Source organism: Microplitis demolitor, chromosome 3, assembly GCF_026212275.2.
Source record: "Microplitis demolitor isolate Queensland-Clemson2020A chromosome 3, iyMicDemo2.1a, whole genome shotgun sequence".
In the NCBI taxonomy this organism is placed as follows: domain Eukaryota; kingdom Metazoa; phylum Arthropoda; class Insecta; order Hymenoptera; family Braconidae; genus Microplitis; species Microplitis demolitor.
Genome location: NC_068547.1, coordinates 20765446 through 20785711, shown reverse-complemented (window position 1 = coordinate 20785711; position 20266 = coordinate 20765446). Strand labels below are relative to the sequence as shown.

At 30.7% G+C, this 20266-nt stretch overlaps 1 protein-coding gene across 1 annotated transcript in view; it reads left to right on the top strand.

Moving 5' to 3' along the window:
* The window catches only part of LOC103577529 (uncharacterized), a 37577-nt gene extending 27815 nt beyond the window's left edge, over window positions 1-9762 (top strand). Inside the window, exons 9-21 of the mRNA XM_053737233.1 lie at window positions 380-602; window positions 750-785; window positions 1169-1300; window positions 1363-1545; window positions 2280-2687; window positions 2760-2964; window positions 3033-3112; window positions 3198-3691; window positions 3770-5323; window positions 5875-6024; window positions 7176-7325; window positions 7406-7737; window positions 8390-9762. Coding sequence (XP_053593208.1) covers window positions 380-602; window positions 750-785; window positions 1169-1300; window positions 1363-1545; window positions 2280-2687; window positions 2760-2964; window positions 3033-3112; window positions 3198-3691; window positions 3770-5323; window positions 5875-6024; window positions 7176-7325; window positions 7406-7737; window positions 8390-9089 — 4647 coding nt within the window. The 3' untranslated portion in view covers window positions 9090-9762. The remainder of the gene's footprint in view (window positions 1-379; window positions 603-749; window positions 786-1168; window positions 1301-1362; window positions 1546-2279; window positions 2688-2759; window positions 2965-3032; window positions 3113-3197; window positions 3692-3769; window positions 5324-5874; window positions 6025-7175; window positions 7326-7405; window positions 7738-8389) is intronic.
* Window positions 9763-20266: the final 10504 nt, after the last annotated feature.

Genomic DNA, 20266 nt, shown 5'->3' with positions numbered 1-20266 from the left:
TGCGCCATTCTTCCCATAGTTAAAGGAAAAAATTTAAACTTTCATGTGCAGACACCACGGAGGAAGTAGGACTAGCCTTCGGCTTGGGTAGGCAATTTTACACACGGGGAATGTCCTACTATCCTCTCTTGATGTGTAATATACTATTTCTTGATAACTTGGCAATAAAAAAGAGTTTAAACCACGAAAAGTCACAAATTCAAGTCAAGACTTTTTGAACGATACCTTTTTAATAACATTAACTAATTCTATCAAATAGATATGGCTGGAACAAAATTTTCCTTATCCTCCTATCAATATGGATTATATTTGTAAATATATATAATGATAATATGATAATAGATAATAGATAAATAGTGATATAAATTTATATTTATAGCCAACGAGAATGGCTGAGTTTTCTCAAATACAATCGATCCAGACGCTTGTATCAGATTGCAAAGAGCATGCTAAGGCTTGTATAAAACTACGTGTCGCTGGTGCATCCGAAACACTGAGTATAACATGTTCGAGTTTAGATCAAGCGGAAAGTCTTGCGGATTTGATTGACGGTTATTGTCGCGTTGCTACGGGATCCAATACCTCGCTGTGGAATAGAAAAGGTATATATATATATTTTTATTGTCTTATTATTTTTCCTTTTTATGTACATAGTATACATCTAGTCTAGAATATATATAAATAAAATATGGAGATTACATAAAAGAAAAATATATAAATCAAGTGATTTTGTCATTTAATTTTTAAAGCTGCTTCTTGGAAAAATTATCCTTGCCCCTGCAAAGGTAGGAGATGTGTTTTTATAAACTTTATTAAAGCTACAGTAGTTTAATTATAATATTTAATGATAGTTTTTCTAGGCTTGTTTTAAATTATATTAAAAATTTATTATAAAATAAAATAAATGCTGATGTGAAATATTTTTTAATAAAATTTATCTGCTATTAACATATTTTTTAAAATAATTACAAAGTTTAATTTGATAATTGAGTCGCACTGAGCTGGAGAAAAAATGATATTAATTAAAGACGAAGCGATTTTCTGAATCAGCGCTTATTTATTTTCCCTTTTAACCCACGAAAAATATAACATTTAATATTTATAATATCAATAATTTTTTATTGCTAATAAGAATAAGGTAATAATAATACTAATTTATTTTTATTAGATGCTCATCCACCAAAGTACCGACAAGAAGGTAATGGAAGCCCTGAAAAAAACGCTGGTAAAACTGGCACTATTTTATCTGAAGATTACGCTGAAATTGTTGATGAAGAGGGCGATTATTCAACACCTGCTGGTTAGTTTTCATTATTCTTTATTATTTAAATTGATATTTAATTTATCACTTAATTATTTCAGCTCGTGACTATGAAATCGTGAGGAATCAAGTGGAACTCGGTGAAATAATAGGTGAAGGGCAGTTCGGTAACGTTCATAAAGGTTCATACAAAGGTAGAGATGGTCACACGGTCGCTGTTGCTGTTAAAACCTGCAAAGTTGACGCTGATCTTGCTACGGCGGAAAAGTTTTTAGAGGAAGCTTGTGAGTATACTTATGAATATCAATAAAAAAGGCCGCTGTGCAGCCGAAATGAAAGTAAATTTGACATGATATATTTATATACTTAGAAATTTTGTTAAATAATTCAACACAAAATCTGTTATTGTTACAGGAAATCTTTGTAAACTTAACAGACTTTTCATGTTGAAATTAAGGGCATTCTCAGACATTATCCTCCATTTTAAAAAAAAATTAAAACCTTAATTGAAAAAAAGACAATGCAGTCGTAATTTCGTCGAGATATAAAATTAAAAAAAAAAATACGTAATGCAACAGATCAATACCCGATCACCATGTATTTGTAGATCTATATTTTCTAAATTTTACTAAATATAGATACAAATACATGAGTGATCGGATACTAGGTCTCTTACTTTACAGCTGTTATCAATCAAGAATTGAACGAAATTTTTTGATAATTTTTTATCCTACAAAATTTGAAAATTCAAATTATAAAATTGACGAAGATTTAACTGAAATTTATTTTACAAATTTCGTTTAACTTGCAATTGATGTCAATTGGAAGTAATTTTTTTTAAAAATCTATACCTCGGCGAATTCACTACTACGTTGTTCTTTTTTCAAGTAAGGTTTTAATTTTTTTTTTATCAATTGATAAAATTTTGATACGCTATGGAGACTCATTTACCAAAAAAGTGTTTTAATCTTTAGAAAGTTTTATATAAATAAATTTATGTGTATTAAATGTATTGCAGATATAATGCAGCAGTTTGAGCATCCGTATATTATAAGGCTGATCGGTGTATGCTCTGAGGCGCCAATTTGGCTGGTAATGGAGCTGGCGAGGTTGGGTGAAATGCGCGCATACTTACAAAATAACAAACACCGGCTCGATCTTGCGACACTTTTACTCTACACCTTTCAATTGAGCACAGCGCTTTCCTATCTCGAGAGTAAAAAATTTGTTCACCGAGATATCGCTGCGCGTAATGTTCTTGTATCCTCGCATTCCTGCGTTAAACTTGCGGATTTCGGACTCAGTAGGTGGGTCGAAGACCAGAGTTACTACATCGCTAGCAAATGTAAATTACCGATTAAATGGATGGCACCTGAGAGTATTAATTTCCGACGATTTACAACATCATCTGACGTATGGATGTTTGGTTAGTTCTTATGGTTTATTTTTAATAAATAGTTTATTACCATTAACTAAATAAAATATTATTTAATTACAGGTGTTTGCATGTGGGAAATATTGATGCTGGGAGTAAAACCATTCCAAGGAGTTAAAAATAATGAAGTGATTCGTAAACTCGAGAATGGAGAACGTCTAGCACTTCCTGATCGCTGTCCTCCGCGTTTGTATTCACTGATGTCACAATGCTGGAGCTACGAGCCGAGTAAACGGCCGACATTCAAGGACATCAGAGAGAATTTACAGTACGTTTTCTTGTAATAATTATAATTGACAGTAAATATTAAAAATGTAAATAAATATGACATTGCAGTGAAATTTTATTGGAAGAACGACATCAGCAGCAGGAAACGATGAAACGTGAAAACCGTCGAGTGCAAGCAATGTCATGGGGTATATATATTTATAACTCATAAAACAAATATTATTATACCTTGGATATTAAATATTTAATTAACAATGACGACTGTCTGTGTAGGAGCAGACGAAGTGCCGCCACCAAAGCCGTCTCGTCAGCCGCAATCCTCGGAGCAAGTGCAGCCGTCAACAGTGGCGCCAGTGTCGACGTACATCGTAGCCCAGAGTCCAGAAGTCCTGGCCCAGCTGCTGAAGGACAACCAAGCTCGGGGGGTATGTCCCTCTGTGTACACGACGCCTGCCTCTGCCTTCAATACGCTTGCGGTTCAATTTCAAGACGATCAGCAAGTTCTCACTACCGCTACTGTCACAGACTTGCCTTTCTTCGATCCTCCAAACCCCCTCTCCTCCGACTCAACCCTAAGTAACATTTGTTACAATGAATGCCCCTCTACTACGTCTATCACAACTACTCACAATGACTCATCTAATCATTCTGATGCTAATTTAGATTCTCTAGACTCTACTGATACAATGTCATCTATGATATCTAATCTAAGTATAACAGATCCAATACAAACACAATCACCCGCTGTTAATCGCAAACAATCACTAGTACAAGTACAATCTCAACAACAACAACCACCACCACAAGTCCAAGCACAACAACAACAACAACAAGCGCAACGTAAGATTAAAGAGATGCAAAATTTATACGCGGTTAGTTCAAAAGTGGTTGGTGGTAACGTCATGTCTGGTGATTTGTACTCCCCGGTACAAAAATTTAATGTTTCCGCGGCAATACCAGTGCCCGTAGTGACCACCGTCGGTGAAATTTACGGGCCCGTGACAAATTTCACTCAGAGCTCCGCGATTATCGGTAATTTTAGCCAAACTTCGAGTATCAGTAGCAGTTACAGTGACAATAATACTGATTTACTGAACAATTCAGGGCCCAATAGTTTGTCAAGTGTGTCAAGTCACCACCAAGTATCGCCTAGTATGATGTCCTCGTCGATATCTCAGCATGTTGCACAAAACTCATCTGTTTTTACTGGACAATTTGTCAAGTGTTCTTCCGCAGCTGCTGCATTATCGTCCCAGAATGCTGTTGCGGTGTCTATGGCGATGCAAAGTGGCGGTCAGAACTCACCTGCAATGTCCTCCTTTATTATTAATAATAATAAAAATAACGTTATTGCTAGTGGTAGTAGTGTTGGTGTTGGTGTTGGTGGTGGTAGTGTTGGTGGAGGAACTATTGTTAACTCGTCTTTGCCGGTCGTTTCTGGCGGTACCGAATGTCTGTATGGTCCTGTTTTAAAATTTCGCGCACAAACTGCGCACAGCCAAAGCTGCGTCGAGCCCAAGTCTGCAACATCTGCCGGCGCTGCTTTACCGTATGCACAAAATGCTTGCGCGCGTGTTTACAGTCCGACACCTGTGCAAAATTATCAACAGCAGCAGCAGCAGCAATTGCATCACCATGTCCCAGTTCCGAGTTATCAGCAGCAACATCAGCAGCACCAGCCGCAGCAGTTCACTGTTAATTATGGGCAAGCCAATCAACTTCAAGGGGTTCATGATATTTCTAGAGCACAATATGTTGGAAACATGCTTCCCAATGTTAATCAACAGCAGCCTGGTATTATTAATTCAACTCAATATTCAGTACACGGTCAAATAAATGGTGTCGCTCCAACTTACACTGTCCATGCGACACCTGCTATGGCCGGTGGACAACAACCGCAGCAGCATTTGCCTCAACAAGTTTTTGATCAGCAAATAATTATCCAGAATTCAAATTACGGGCAACCTATCACACAAAACCCAGCTAATCAGCAGCAGTACTCAGCTATCGTTCATTCATCTCACCCGCAGTTCGCAGTGTCAATGCAACCAATTAATCAGCCGCAGTACTCATCATCACCCATCAAACATGTGTCATCTATTTCCAACACTGCGACAGATTACAATCACCAGCAAAGTGCTAGCTGCTGTTCAGCAGCCCCAGGGCAAAACTCACCACAGACAGTAATAAATAATACCGGAGCATTGTCCCGATCAAATGCTGGCCCTCAACTGGCAACTGGGGTCGCCAAAATAACAACATTCGTTAATTCAAATCAAGAAGAACAGCTAGTGAGCTCAGTTGACGGCACACTGTCCAGTTCACTGATTTCCTCAGCTGTGAGCGACAGCGTCATGTCATCCAGCGGGTCATTACTGGAAGACGCGCAGCAAGATCAGGTTTGGCTTTGCCCTCCCCAACACTAGGAATAACAGCATCTGTTTATATTTATTTATTTGGTTATTTATTGATTATTAAATTATTTTACTTATTTATTACTGGTTTTTTGGCTCAACAATTATTATTTTTAATTGCACCACCGTTTATTTTACTCCGATACGCATTACCACGCACGTGCTGACACTCGTGTTTTTTTATTATTAGAATCACTTGTAGTATTTAATTATTTATTTATTTATTTATCTATTTATTTATTCTGTATGATGATTTTTTGGGCATGGTGAATGTGTTTGTCTGCTGTTTAGTCTGCATGCACAAGGTATTTTGTGCTCTATTTATTTATTTAAGTTTTTATTTAATGCGTCTCTTTAATCTTGGCATTGCAATTATTATATTTTAAGTTGTAAATATTTATCTACCAGAGCATTGGATAAAAAGGCAATTCCTAACTCCACATTACCCAACAACAAATTAATCACAGTTATATATTTTTTTTTTTTTTTTGTATTAATCGATAGTTTGTTAGTAACGTTTTTTTTTTTACGTACAGTTTCAGAGAAACGCTCAGTCACAATTGTTCGAAAGTATGACGGATAATGTTCATAACAGTATTGATGAGGAGCAAAAATTGTTGGAGCAACGGCTGTTTGAACAGCAGAGACAGTCAGAAGAGGACAGCCGATGGCTTGCGAGAGAGGAAGTATGTTATTAATTATTTTTAACACTGATAAGGAAATAATCAACAGTGATTGTCTGTTAATCCAATAAATTCATTAAAATTCTAAAGAGTAAATTAACAAAAATTTTAGATTAAACTTTTGATTAAAGTTGTTCTAAAGATCTACTAATTTTATTAGAGATAAAAAGTTAGCCGTTAAGTTTTGCCTAAGGTAAAAGACCCTAAACCCGATCAGTAATTATTTGTGAATAATACTAATTCCCTGATCGGGTACTGGGTCTTTTATCTTATGACGTATCAAAGTATTTTATAATTTATTATAAATTCGACTATTTTCAAAATCGCACTCAGCGATTTTTCGCTTTAATGTTCGTTGATTAGAACTCCATAGAAGCAGTAAGTGATTCACTAATATCACATACATTTTGACAGCAAATAAAGTGTGTAATCTCACTCTAATAAAAAGTGAGCGGGTAATGAGCCTTTTACCTTATTGCATTTAAAAAAAAAAACGTAAAATTTTTCTTTTAATTGCTAATCATATTGTAGACTTATACTAAAACTGAAAATTGGAATAAATTTTTGAAAGCCAAAAGGGCGTACAATTAATTTCAAAAATTTTTTTTTTTTCAATTTTTATCTATAGACTAAGTCTACAAAACGATTGGGAATAAAAATAAAATTATACGCCCACTTGGTTTTAAATTTATAGACTAAAGCAAAAAGGGCGTATAAAAATATGTTTGTCTGGAATTATCCAAGTAGCACAGAGACAACTTTAAGATGTCTTAAAGATGTCTTTTAAAAGGATAAGACAATTTTATTTTTCTCTCAGTCGCCTTTTTTTGGTATAAATAAGACATGCAAATGTTGGTTCCCGAGACAGAAATTTTTTGTTGTTTTTCCTGTCTTATGTCAATCAAAAAATCGTTTAGATGACTTATTTTACCACTATTTGTAATTTACTGTTTGTCTTACTTGTGTCAAGTCTTTTTAGTAGATATTTTTTCGGTGACATAAATTTCTGATCGTTTTGTCAACATTTTAGTGCCTTATCGATACATTAAAAACAGCCGTAAAACTGATATCTTATAGATGTCACAAAGGCAAGTGTGCTACTCGGGTAGAAACGCAACATAAATAAATAATTTTCAAATTTATCATTTTTTTAGAAGCGTTTGTCTATCGCTACAAGTGGTGATGAAAGCGCTAGTCCACCAGTTCCACGTTCAATGACTCAATCTCCTAGTCATGAGACTCATAGTGCTAATACAAGTTCATTTGGTTCTGATAAAAGTAGTGATAAAGTAATTATTGTTAAGGTAAATAACTAATAAAATTAAAAAATCAATGGTTAAAATAAATGAGATTAAAATAATTAACTAAAAAATTTTGATATAAGAAAATGGAACCAACTCCAACTGCCGATTTGGACAGATCAAATGACAAAGTTTACGACTGTACGACGAATGTCGTACGTGCGGTGATGTCATTATCGCAAGGAGTTCAGCAAAGTAAAGCCGATCAGTATTTAGAGTTAGTGAGAAGAGTCGGAGTTGAATTACGAGCACTGCTTTCCTCAGTAGACGCTCTTGTTGATGTATTACCTGCTACAGCACACCGTCAAGTTGAAATGGCTCACAAAGTTTTAAGCAAAGACATGGCCGATCTTGTCACTGCTATGAAATTGGCCCAGAATTACAGTTCAACGACTTTGGATGCTGAGTATCGAAAGTACGTTTATTTAAATGTTAAATAATAGGCTTTAGTCATACAATTAACAACACATCCGATCCTCATCAGTAATTAATTTACTGATTATATTTCACTTCCATGCACCAGCATCTTCAGATAAATTCTACTAGTTAATATGAACCTTAAGTTCATTTTCAGACAGTGCTCTCCCCCCCCCCCAACCAATTTTTTAAAAAACTGAATTACTTTCTTTTATTAATTAATAAAACAGAAACTGAAGCATTAATTGAAAAAAGAGTACCGTAGTTAAAATTTCTCCGAGATATAGATTTTAAAAAAATTACTTACAGTTGACATCAATTTGATATAAAGTTTTTCATGAAATTTATTCCCCAAATTTCATTTAACTCCTAATTGACGTCAATTGTAAATAATTTTTTAAAAAATCTATGTCTCGGCGAAATTGTAACTGAGCAGCCTTTTTATCAATCAATGCTTCAACTCTTATTAATTAACTATCAAAATTTGAATACGATTATTGCAATTGAAAGTCATTAAATATTTTTAAAAAGTGGGGAGCACTGTCTGAGAACGCCCTTAATTATACCGACATTATAAGTACCGATCAAAACGAATATATATATTAAGAAACTATTAACACTAAAACTATTATGATTCATATATTTAATAGGGGTATGCTATCAGCGGCTCATATATTAGCGATGGATGCGAAAAATTTGCTGGACGTGATCGACTCAATCCGTATACGTTATCCATACGTAGATAATCAAATATGTGAGCGACAGCACGAGACAATAAGTAATTCACGTCAATCAACGCCGGAACATCAGCATCTGAATAATCAGCATCAGAATCGTATAATTCGTTCAAGTCAGTCAGGTGAACAGTTACTGCTGAGACGCAGTCAATCAACAGAAAGATCTGACACGACATCATTCCGTCAGAGTCAAAGCGGCGATGTGTTACACAGACTTGGACAATCGGTAGACCGTTCACTGCCTGGTACACCATCAGCAGCAGCTAATGACATTACCACTAACCCGATGTCGAGTCTTGAAAGACGGCATCGCATGGTGACAAATAGTCTAGAGAGAAATTCAACAGCCACAAGAAAACAAATTACGACAAATAGTTTAGAGCGTAAACGACCTTCAATACCGACGATGTCAACCTCCATGTGTACTACTTCATCCTCGACCCACAATTCCGTAAGTTTACCACCGATTCCTGTTCCAGTTTCTTGCAATGTCGTTCAAACAACGGCACCCATTATTCATCCGAATCAAATGCTCACCATGGACATTAGTCAATCTCCTAAATTTACTAACAACAGTAATGATTTAGCTGAGACACAGGCCAACGACAGCTAACAATTGAATAATTTTATACTGCATGAGACACTTGATAACTTTGTCTAATTAAGTCATTCGTTTTATCATATAGCCCGTGATAAACAGTATCATTTATTTAAAATACATATATCATATATTTAGGACTTAGGATATATAAATATATATTATTCATTAATTCCATAAATAAATTCAATTACTTCATATGTAGCGACTGTAAATAATTAGTAGCTATTTAAGTGATCGATTGCTATCGTATGTTTTGCGAAATTAGGTTTTTTTTAACAGTGAGCCATTGATGCTTATTAATCTATCATTGTAAAATTTTTTGTCAGTGTACTTACACATTGGACAGTATTTAATAGGTGTAGCGTGTCAATTTATCAATTGAATTTAAATAAAAAGGTCAACAAAATGTACTTTGCATATTTATGTTTTGTTTTAATACGTCGTAATAAGTGACAATTATTAAATTAGAATTTTTTTTTGTTTATAAATAGTGGGAGGAATAAATTAATTTTTCATGGTCATCAAATTGTAAATTTTCATCTGGGAAAATACGATAGGCTTTTTAGTTTTTTTTTTATGATACTGAAGTTAACCGACGGTTAATAATTTTTGGACTCTTTTAAAAACGATGAGTTATAAAAAAAAAAATTGCGAAAATTGCACCCATAGCTTTTTTAATTTTCTACATGTGCATGTTTTTAGTTTTTTTTTTTTTTTTTTTTGTTGTTAAAAAAAAATTGTTAATTGTCCTCTAACTTCAGGATCTTTTTTTTTTTTTTTTTTTTTTTTTTTTTTTTTTTTTTTTTTTTTTTTTCATTTCTAATCTTAGGGGCCGTTCATTAATACGTTCGTACTTAGGGGGCGGGGAGGGGAGTGTTATCATTTGTAACAAATATTAACAGGGGTCGTTGAAAATGTGACAGAGTGATGAGGGCGGAAGTAAAATTTTGCGTGACGTATTTTATGAACAGGCCCTTATCTATACATCCGCGGATTGATATATTTATTTATTTTTTTTTTTTTTTTAAATAATTGCAAAATTGTCGTCTGTTAATTAACGAAATTTTTTGATAAGTTACATAAATTAAAAAAGATAATTATTTTTACTGAAAATTTTATATAAGTGAACTCATAAAAATAAATTATTGTTATGATTCAAAAGTTTAATTTCCCAATTAAAAAGTTCACTGATTTTTTTAATCAATCCGTCAATAAGTAGAAAGTTTAAAAAAAACTAAAAAGTAATATTTTGTATGATAAACAATATACTAGATAATCCATCACACGATGTCATTATTTAATTGATTGATGAGTGAAATTATTAATTAATTATAACGACGTATTAGAAGTAAAAAGAAAAATATTGTTTCGCAAGTACAAAACGAAAATGACAGTAAACAAACTGAATAGACTCCAAAGCATTAGAGTATTGAACAATTTTTTTTTAATTACGTTATAAAAAAAATAAGTGCAACAACCGCGACAATGGGGTGAATCATGAACTGCTCAATAAAAACAAAAGAAGAAACTTAGGCATATCCATACCTGCGACATAGTTTTTAATAAATATATAAATATATATACGAAAATATATAAATATTATGCTAATTGCGCAGCTTTATTATTTAAAAGCATTTGTCTTTCACGAGAGAGTTTTCGAAATTTAAAAAAATAAATAAAAAGTTGTTGGAAATATATTTAAAAATTTTACGTAATTAATAGTACGGGTGTTTGCAGTTTCATTGTTTCACCCTGTAGTTGATTATAATAATAAAAAGTATATAGATAATTAATTATCGGAAACTTAATTAAAAAGTATTGATATTTTGCGTCGAACTGTATTTTTAAACTCGCAATAAATTTGCTATGAGACCATAACCTATAAATAAAATTTAAAAAAATGAAATATTTTCTAGCACCAATGAAGCTTTTTAGCTATTGAAGGATTAAAATATGTTTAAATAAAATAAATCACGTGGAAAATTAAAATAAATCTACCAATTAATTACAATTGCACATTAATTTATGTACATGAACGAATGGAAGTAGAGGCCAGAATAAAATTATTATTTAAATTATGGCCTGTTTACGAATAATAAATATCCTTTATATATATTTATTTATTAAATATATACATATAAATATATTTGTATGTGTATGTATGCAAGTATGGGTACATGCATAATCGTGCTATGAATGAGCTAATTTCACACAGTAATTTATATACATGTGCAATTTATTAATAGTTACAAATATTAAATAATTGGTATTTGTAATGATCGAAACTTGATATTTATACTGAAAATTTTTGGCATGTTTATAAAAAATCGTAGTCGAAATTTATTTCTTTACACTGTGAAAAATTACCAGTGATTACGGATTTTATTAAAACCCGAATTCACTCTGTTACACACAGTAAAAAAGGATCCGTCAAAATGAATACATATCGTGTGTAAAACGAACGGTTTACATGTATTTATGTTTTATACATTTTAACATGTCGTAGGACGGCTGACATTATTTTTTAAATATTTTGTGTGTTGATTTAACAGTAACATAAAAAGTTTTACTTTTCGTATAGAATAACATTTTTTTTTGTTAAAAGATCAATAGATTGCGACAGTTCAAACAAGATAAATATTGTGTGTTAAGTTGATACACAAAAGTGTTAAAAATTCAACTCTCAGAATTTTAACGCACTTTTTTTACACTTTGACGATTCGTTTTTTACTGTGCGGAGTTTGAAAAAATTACTCCGCATACGAAATAAATCGGGAGTTTGTTTTTTCAGATGAGTGATTTGGATTTTTAAATCTGTATTCACGATTTGGAGTTTTAATATTAAAATAAACTCTTCTCGGAGTTAATTTCACTCCGAGGGAATTAAATAAATAAGCAGTCATTCGCTCCAGATTTACTCCGGATTACTCCGCTAATTTTTTCCAGTGTATAGTTTTTTATCCGAGTCAGTATGAGTGACACTGTTTGATACATTTTCTAACTGATGCAGTTTTTTAATCGATCAAAATTAACTTGAATTATCAAGAATTTATTCTCTATGTCATTATTTATTAAATGATGTGTCAGAGATTCGACAATTTTTGTTTGCTAAAGCTGTGACTATAAAAAGTATAAATTAAAAATGCAAAATAAATATTATTAATGCAGCTGCATTAATTGAAATTGAAAAAAAAAATTTTTTTATTTATACTACTATAAAGTAGGGCGTGTGGTTTTGATTTGCTTACCACCAGTTCAGCTGAAAATTTGCGGAAAACTTTCATATAAGGGTATAAAATATGTATATAGCGAAAGAGGGCAACGGAAAATGGGGATCATTTTATATAAATTAAAATTACAGTCATGTAGGCCACGAAAAATTTATTACCAAAAATTACGAAATTTAGAATTAGCTCTGAAAATTTTTATTTTAATAATTTAATTTGATTTTTTAAAATAAATTACTCAAAATTATGCTTAATTGTTCGTCAAAATTTCATTCCAGGCTAAATTTATTTTTTGCTGGGTCGTGTTGACACCGAACTGAAAAAAGTAAAAATAGTGAAAAAAAAAATCATGTTCCTGAAGTTCAGAACGACTTTCACGAAACGAAAAATAAAAACAAAATGAAAAGTAAAAAATCTACTGGATCTAGATGTCTGAAATGTTTCGCACAAATGCTAGTATGTCATAAATTTTTCCATTTTCGTTGCGCAAAAAACGTTCTGATCTTCAGGTCCATAAAAAAACACTCGTAATTTTTATTTAAGGGGACCCATTTTACCCTACACCTCTTTGTACACATATATACATTTATTAAAAGTTTTTTTTTTTAAAGAATTTGGTTCATATGATAACTTTTTCCAGCGATTTTTAAATTTCAACATTCAAAGGTCTATTACACTCGTTAGATACTTTTTTTTTTTTTAATCCCGAGGTTTTTCACTTTATATCAATCAATATTTCGCGTCACTGATTCCAAAAGGAATGTACCTGAACATCGGAACGTTTTTCGCGAAACGAAAATAAAAAAATAAAACGAAAAGTAAAAAATCTACTGGATATAGATTTCGGAAATGTTTCGCATAGGTGCCAGTATGTCAGCCGATAATTGCAACCACCCATATTACCCCTTAAACCACTTTTAAACAGTCAAACTATATAAATTTTTTTAATTTTCGTTGCGTGAAAAATGTTATGATTTTCAGGTACATCAGAAGTTTAAAACCAAAAGGGCGTAAAATTTTTCTTTTAATTGCTAATCATATTGTAGACTTATTCTAAAGCCAAAAATTGAAAAAAAATTTTTTAGCCATAAAATAAATCTGCAAAATAATAAGCAATGAAAATAAAATTATACGCCCACTTGGTTTTGAACTTATCGACTAAAGCCAAAAGGGTGTACAAAAATATGTCCGCCTGGAATTAATAAAGCGATTAAACGAATCCAGTCAGTGTGTATGTACTCTAAAATTAAATCAGTGAAAAGTTGATTTAATTTTTCGACTAAAATTTTAACTGAAATATCAATAGCATTGGAAATTTTTCGCTAACAGCGCAGTGAATGTTATAAAATGAAATTAAATCATTAATATTCTAGTGAATTCACTGATTAAATTTTTGAGGCTCGTGTGTTATTGGATTTAGAAAATGAATTTATCAAAAAAGGATATGATAAGTGCTAAATTACTTTAAAAACTCTAAAACCTTCTACCTTTATGCGAAATATTTTCACAAATTTAAGCGTAATCGATGGTGGCCGTTCAAAGGTACGACACTTTATACTTTTTAGAATCGTGTATATAATAATTATTTTATCGTTTATTATTACTTTATTATTTGTAAATTATGTTATATAGTATCACTTATTTTGGAAACATTTTTTTCTGTCGGAAAATTTTCATATTAAAAAATAAATTAACAACTACAAATTCTCACTGTCTTTATGTAATGGAATATTTAATTGTTATTATATATAAACTATCAAAATTAATGGTTGTAATTTTATGAATCATAAATTCTATATTAATTCAATAATTATTTATATTATAATTATAATAAATGTTAAATGACAATTGACATGAAAAAAATTAAATTAATCGTATTTAAAAACAAAGTGAACATTTTTTTTTTTATTTTTCATTCACTCATGTATATTATTTATACATGATGACAAGTAAGTAATTTAATGAATTTAATTAATTAAATAATTATTACTAAGTAAGTTATTAAATACTTTGTAAATTTGTGTAAATGCATTTATGTGTTGCGACCGGTTTAAATAAATTCCGCGTCAATCTTTATATCAATTATTTATAATGTCAATTATTATTTTTTAGTATGTATATTTATTTTCATTTTATAATAAATTAATAATTATAAACCTATTATTTTTCATTCATTCATTCATTCATTTATCCATGAGTCAACGATTTTTTTTTACAACAATATTGATCACTTCACAGCGATTCGTCCCCTTTCTAGGTAAACCTCGTAACTGTTTTTTTTCATAATTAAAATTATGAGTGAGAAACATTCTTTAGTAATGCTATTGCGTAAAAAAAGTTTCAAATTTGAATAATTATAACAGAATGTTCGAAAGACTTTTGAATTTTAATATTTCCATTAATGCACGTGTAACAGAATAGATGTTTTTTGAAAAAATTATAATTTTGCAGTTACGGGGTTTACCCAGAAAGGGGACGAATTGCTGATCAGTTAGAGAAATCTACAGTATGGAACAATGACAAGAAATATAAAATATTGCCTCACATTCTAAGATACACGGAGATAAATATCAAGTTAATATGCCTATACAGCCCAGTAATAATTACATTGCTCTATAGTTTGCATATAAGTGCGGCAGGGCACAAACTATAGAGTAATGTAATTATTACTGTGCTGTATAGGCATATTTACTTGAAATTTCTCTCCGTGCAGATATATGCAAACGGTGCACAGAAAAAAAGGATTCCTTGGTGTACGAAAAATTTTTGTTTGTGAAATGAATACAAAAATCTTCTGAGAACTAGGAAAAACTTTTTATAGGAAACTCTAAACTAACTCGCTATAGGAAAACTTGTTCCATCGTTAGTAAAACGTTTGAAAATATAAATCAAGTTGATAAAAATTTTTCAATGTAGGGCAAGTAAAATTATTTTTTTCTGTGTTTACGGTCCTGATGAGGGCCAATTCGCGCAGGTCAAAGGATGCAGAGTTAATAGCTTTCTGACCAAGATTCTAGTCTATAATGCTCAGGTGTTTTTATACCTGTTGTTAAATTTTTTATGGGGAATAATTAATTAATGGAAAATGACGTTTGATTTCCTTTGTCATTTGTTCATTGATCCGTCACTTTTGCAATACCTTGGTCAAAACGAATAAAGGCATGTAGAAACGTGCTTACGCTGCGTTTTTGCAATTTTACGAAAGAGGTCTCAGCTATTTTACTTTTTAGTAAAATTTGACAATTAATAAAAAAAAAAAAAACTAAATAGAGACTGGACATAATATAGTTAAAACAATAATTGAAAATCTAATTATTACGGTTATCAATGCCCTCAGGCAATGAAACTCACGAACGATAAATAGACACGGAGGATATGACGTTAATAAAATATTTCTTGTATAATTTCATTCGATGTTTTGTTTATATTTATTTTCATACTTCCAATGCATATATAAAATTTTTCATAAAAATGTTTTTTACATTTGTTTATTAAGATTTTATTGGCATTAAATAAAATTATTATTTTTTCCGAAACAATAAACGGTAACAAACTATTTGTTTTATTTTTCATTAAATGTAACCAGAAATATACATCCGATTATTGTAATTAAAAATAAACTAACAGCTGTACCAACAATCGCTCCCGGGCTCAATATAAATACATATTTTTATTTATTTTATTTTTACTACCGGTGCATTATTAAAAAACGATTTTTTAAATACTACTTTTACAGTAACTTAAAAAACGGCGATTCCAAAAATACATAAACTCTATAATGCCCTTGATGTTGGGCCATTAAAGATAAGCGTTGTCATTAAGAAACAGATTATTTGAGCATTAATATAAATATCTATGTATTAACCCCTGAAGGGCGCGCGTTGTAACAACCTCGGGCAAGAGTACACGGGGGATTTTATGCCCGCATGCAATTTTTGAATAATTTCGCTCTTTATACCTGTAATGTATTCGTGTTTCGTTAATTAAATAAAAATTTATATGACTGCTAAATAATTTAATAAAATTTTTTAAAAATTTAGATTGGCGCTAAAATTTTTGAAATCGGTTTACTGAATTATTAATAGATAATTATTTTAAAAAATAAATAATTAAATATTACCTGCTGTACGTTGGTCAATTGTAGGTCCCAATAGACTGGTAGGTACAAATAATTTAGTAGGTAATAAACACGATACTATTGTTGCTGGACAAATGAGCCAATAAAGAGTGCGATGGAGATAAATTTACGTTGGTACAGCTATTAATGTTATCGATGATATGTTACTGTAATATTCAGTTTTTATATCACTTTAATTAATGCTTAATAAATTTTTATTATCTATTCTTAATAATTATTAACCGTTAATCCCAAAGTTATTAAAAGGGCCACCTTTTGAAATAATGAAAATATAGATTTCTTTTTTTGAATTCAAGAGAAAAATATGAAAAATATGTGGCACTTGATTGTTTAGACGAATTTTTTGTCCACAACAAGCTGGTAAATAAAAAAAAAGTCTAAGTAAAAACATCATTCGAATTTGGCAACAAACGTCAGCAAAGTTTTGGAAAAAATTTTCGAGCTTACTAACGAATTTTTATCTCTACTTAGTTGCCGATAAAAATGCATTAGAAATAAGCGAGAGCATCGATTTTTCAAGTTTATGAATTAATTTTAAAATCATCATTAAATCAAAATACTTTTTGGAAAATGACCCAGTGTATAAAATACACTAAATAAATAATCTTACAGAAATAAATTTTAAAACACTATTTGTAACGTCAAATATCAATAAGGATTTGGAAATTGAGATTAATTGATTTAATAATAGAAATAAATTATTTTGAAATATTAAAAGTTTAATAAAAAATGAAGTTGTCAATAGAAAATTGGTGGAGTTCAAAATTTTGATATAAAATTATTACAATTGACTTCTACAAAAGTCCACTTTTTCGGCACGTCGAGTAAAACTTGATAAGAATTTTTTATCATTCAGTTACCATCGAAATCTATCGCTATTGAAGTATTCCTATATCGATTATTTGAAGAATAAAAAAATAACAAAACGTTATTACTGGCATACGTATTGAGTATTTATGTAAAATTTATCACTTTTGATTGACAAAGCAATCCAATATTAATATAATAAATTTATAATATTTAATCATTTACTATTCAGAAGTACAGGAATGAAATATATTAATAAATTCCATTTCACAATATTGTTTATTGATTAAAATTAACATGGAATTTCTTTCAAATTTTGAATCAAAGAAATTTTTATTATATGCATACATGCGGAGGGATGATTTTTCATGTTTTTAATCCCTTGGAATTAAATTCACTCTGGAGAGGAATTTATTTTGGAATTAAAACTCTCGATCGGAGTGGATGCGGATTGAAATAAAATCCACAGTACTCCGAAATTATTTCACTAAGAAAAAATTCCCTAAATTGGTGTTAAAATTCTCAACACTGCGTGTGTGAAAGTTACACGACGCAGGATGTTAAATTTCGAACTGTGAATTAGAACGCACCATCAATTGTGTGAATAGATTAGCTCTTTATTCAAAATTCTCCATTACTTTAACCCTAAATATGTAATTTTTATTTCAAAATAATCTACATCAATAACAATAATGATGTACTAGTGTTAACTAATATTCGTACCGTGTTAAAAATACACTGCTTGATATTTCACACCGTCAATCCACATCTAGCAGACTGTGTAAAGTTCTTGTTCACACCAAAAATTTTTTACACTGTATTTATTCAGTACGCGAAGAATAGATTTTAATAAAATCCAAAATCACTTCCAATTTTTTACAGTGCATACAGAAAAAAACAAACTTTGAAAATTAATGTTTAAAATTATAACCCGGAACCGGAGTGTCAATATAGGTAATTTAACACTCCAAACAATAAAGTCTATAATAGGTGTCATAAATTTTTTAAGTCCAAGTACGATTTTTAAAGTTCATTTATTTCCGTGTATTAATTATTTTATTAATACATTCTTTATTAAAAATTTATTTTGCTATTTATTGAAATTCCGGCTTAATTTACTTCAAACGTTAATTTTCAATAATATTTATGATTGACATTAATTTAAATCAATTACGACTATAATTAAATTCACTGGTAAATTTCACGGACCGTAAGTTTGATTTTAATCACTGTTAATAAATATATAATTAATATAATTACTTTTTATGTAAGCTGTATTGACTTTTGAATAAATTCTGATAAAAAGCAAAAATTACCTTTCATATCACCTGCATTGAAACTGCGAGTTTCGGCTAGAACGGTCAATTTCACCCTTGTCTGAGATTGGCTTATTTCATCCCTTGCGACACAATATACTATTAAATTTCAGTGGGACAAGAAGATGAAATTTCAAAAATAAATGAACATATACAATGACAAAGTAGTAGAATAATGTCAACTATGATCAACTAGTCAAGCTTCTAACAACTTTTATCTCTAAAGTCTTCAAGCTCTTCTTCAAGCCGCTCCCTTTATTCTATTATTTTATTTTATATTTTTTTTCTCATTTTTTTATACTTCTATACTTTTTATGTCATCCTTGGTTTTTCGAGTAAAACACACTCTGTCTAGTTTCGTTCTATCTCGTCATGTCATATATCATTGAACCTCGTCATTGATCGTTTTCCACACGTAAACACTGGCTCTTCAATACGATGTCATTCTTAAAATTTCTATGATGCTCTTTCGCTACACTGAATATTGACATTTCTACCGGACAGGTCAGCAAATATTACAGTTATTAAAAATCCCTTTTTCAATTCAAGTTTGAATAAAATTGCGCTACAGATTTCACAAGAATATCGTTTACCTAAAGTACCGCCGAAGTGGATTGGGAGCGAATCAAAAAAATTTAATAAAAATTAAAATTAATAAAATAATTTATTTGACGACTTTTTATTTTTCAAAGTTGATCAGTAAAAAAAAAAAAATATTCACCCTGCTGACATCCGTGATACGATTTATTGAGAAAAAAAAAAGACAACAGAATTTAAAATTTAAAAGAAAAAAAGTTGAACCTTATTATCATATAAAATAATATCAATTTATAAAAATAATAATGGTAATTTTTCATCCATCATCACCCTCGGGTAATAATTTCTACGACAAATGCCTTATAGGTATAAAGAATAATTTGAGAAGAAAAAATAAAACCGAAAAATAAAAGGGAAAATGATAAAAAAAATTGCGTGCAAATGGTTATCTGGATTCATCAAGATAAATGAAGGCACGAGCGAGATATCGCCACGTCGATAAATAATCGAGGGTGAAAAACGGAGTGAGAGCTGTCACCTCGGCTCTCCAGTCGCATCGATCTTTAACGTCAGGCATGCTTGCGATGCCTGGCCGATCTGAAAGATCGATGTTCCTTTCACGGAGTCGTCACGGCACTGTTCTATGCGTGTGAGCAATGTAACAGTGTATAACTTTAACTTATACTGCTTAGTATTACAAAAGATAGATCACTTATGAGTATAAATATTCAATAAAATATTTTGCATATGTACAACATAAAGTTTCTCGGTTGGAAAATCCTACCGTACACGGAGCTCCGTACATTCTTTATGGAAATTGGCTTTTAGTGGAATGTCATGAATTTTATATATATGATGCTGATCAAAAGTTATTGTGGTCATAACAGCACGAAATTAACCTTTTTCAGTTTAAATTTTGATGAAATCTTCAATCATTACTACATAAACTTTTTATAAATAAATTTATCTATTGATCTTTTCATATTTTCTCCTTATTTTAGTACTTAGTTACCTACGAATTAGCACACAATTAAAATTCATCATATCCTTATACATTTAATTTAATCAAAGCCTCCAGAAATTTATGAATTTTTATTTCATGATAATTAATCAGATTTATGTTAAAATTCATAAAAAAGAAATCGAACTAATTAGTGATGTTTA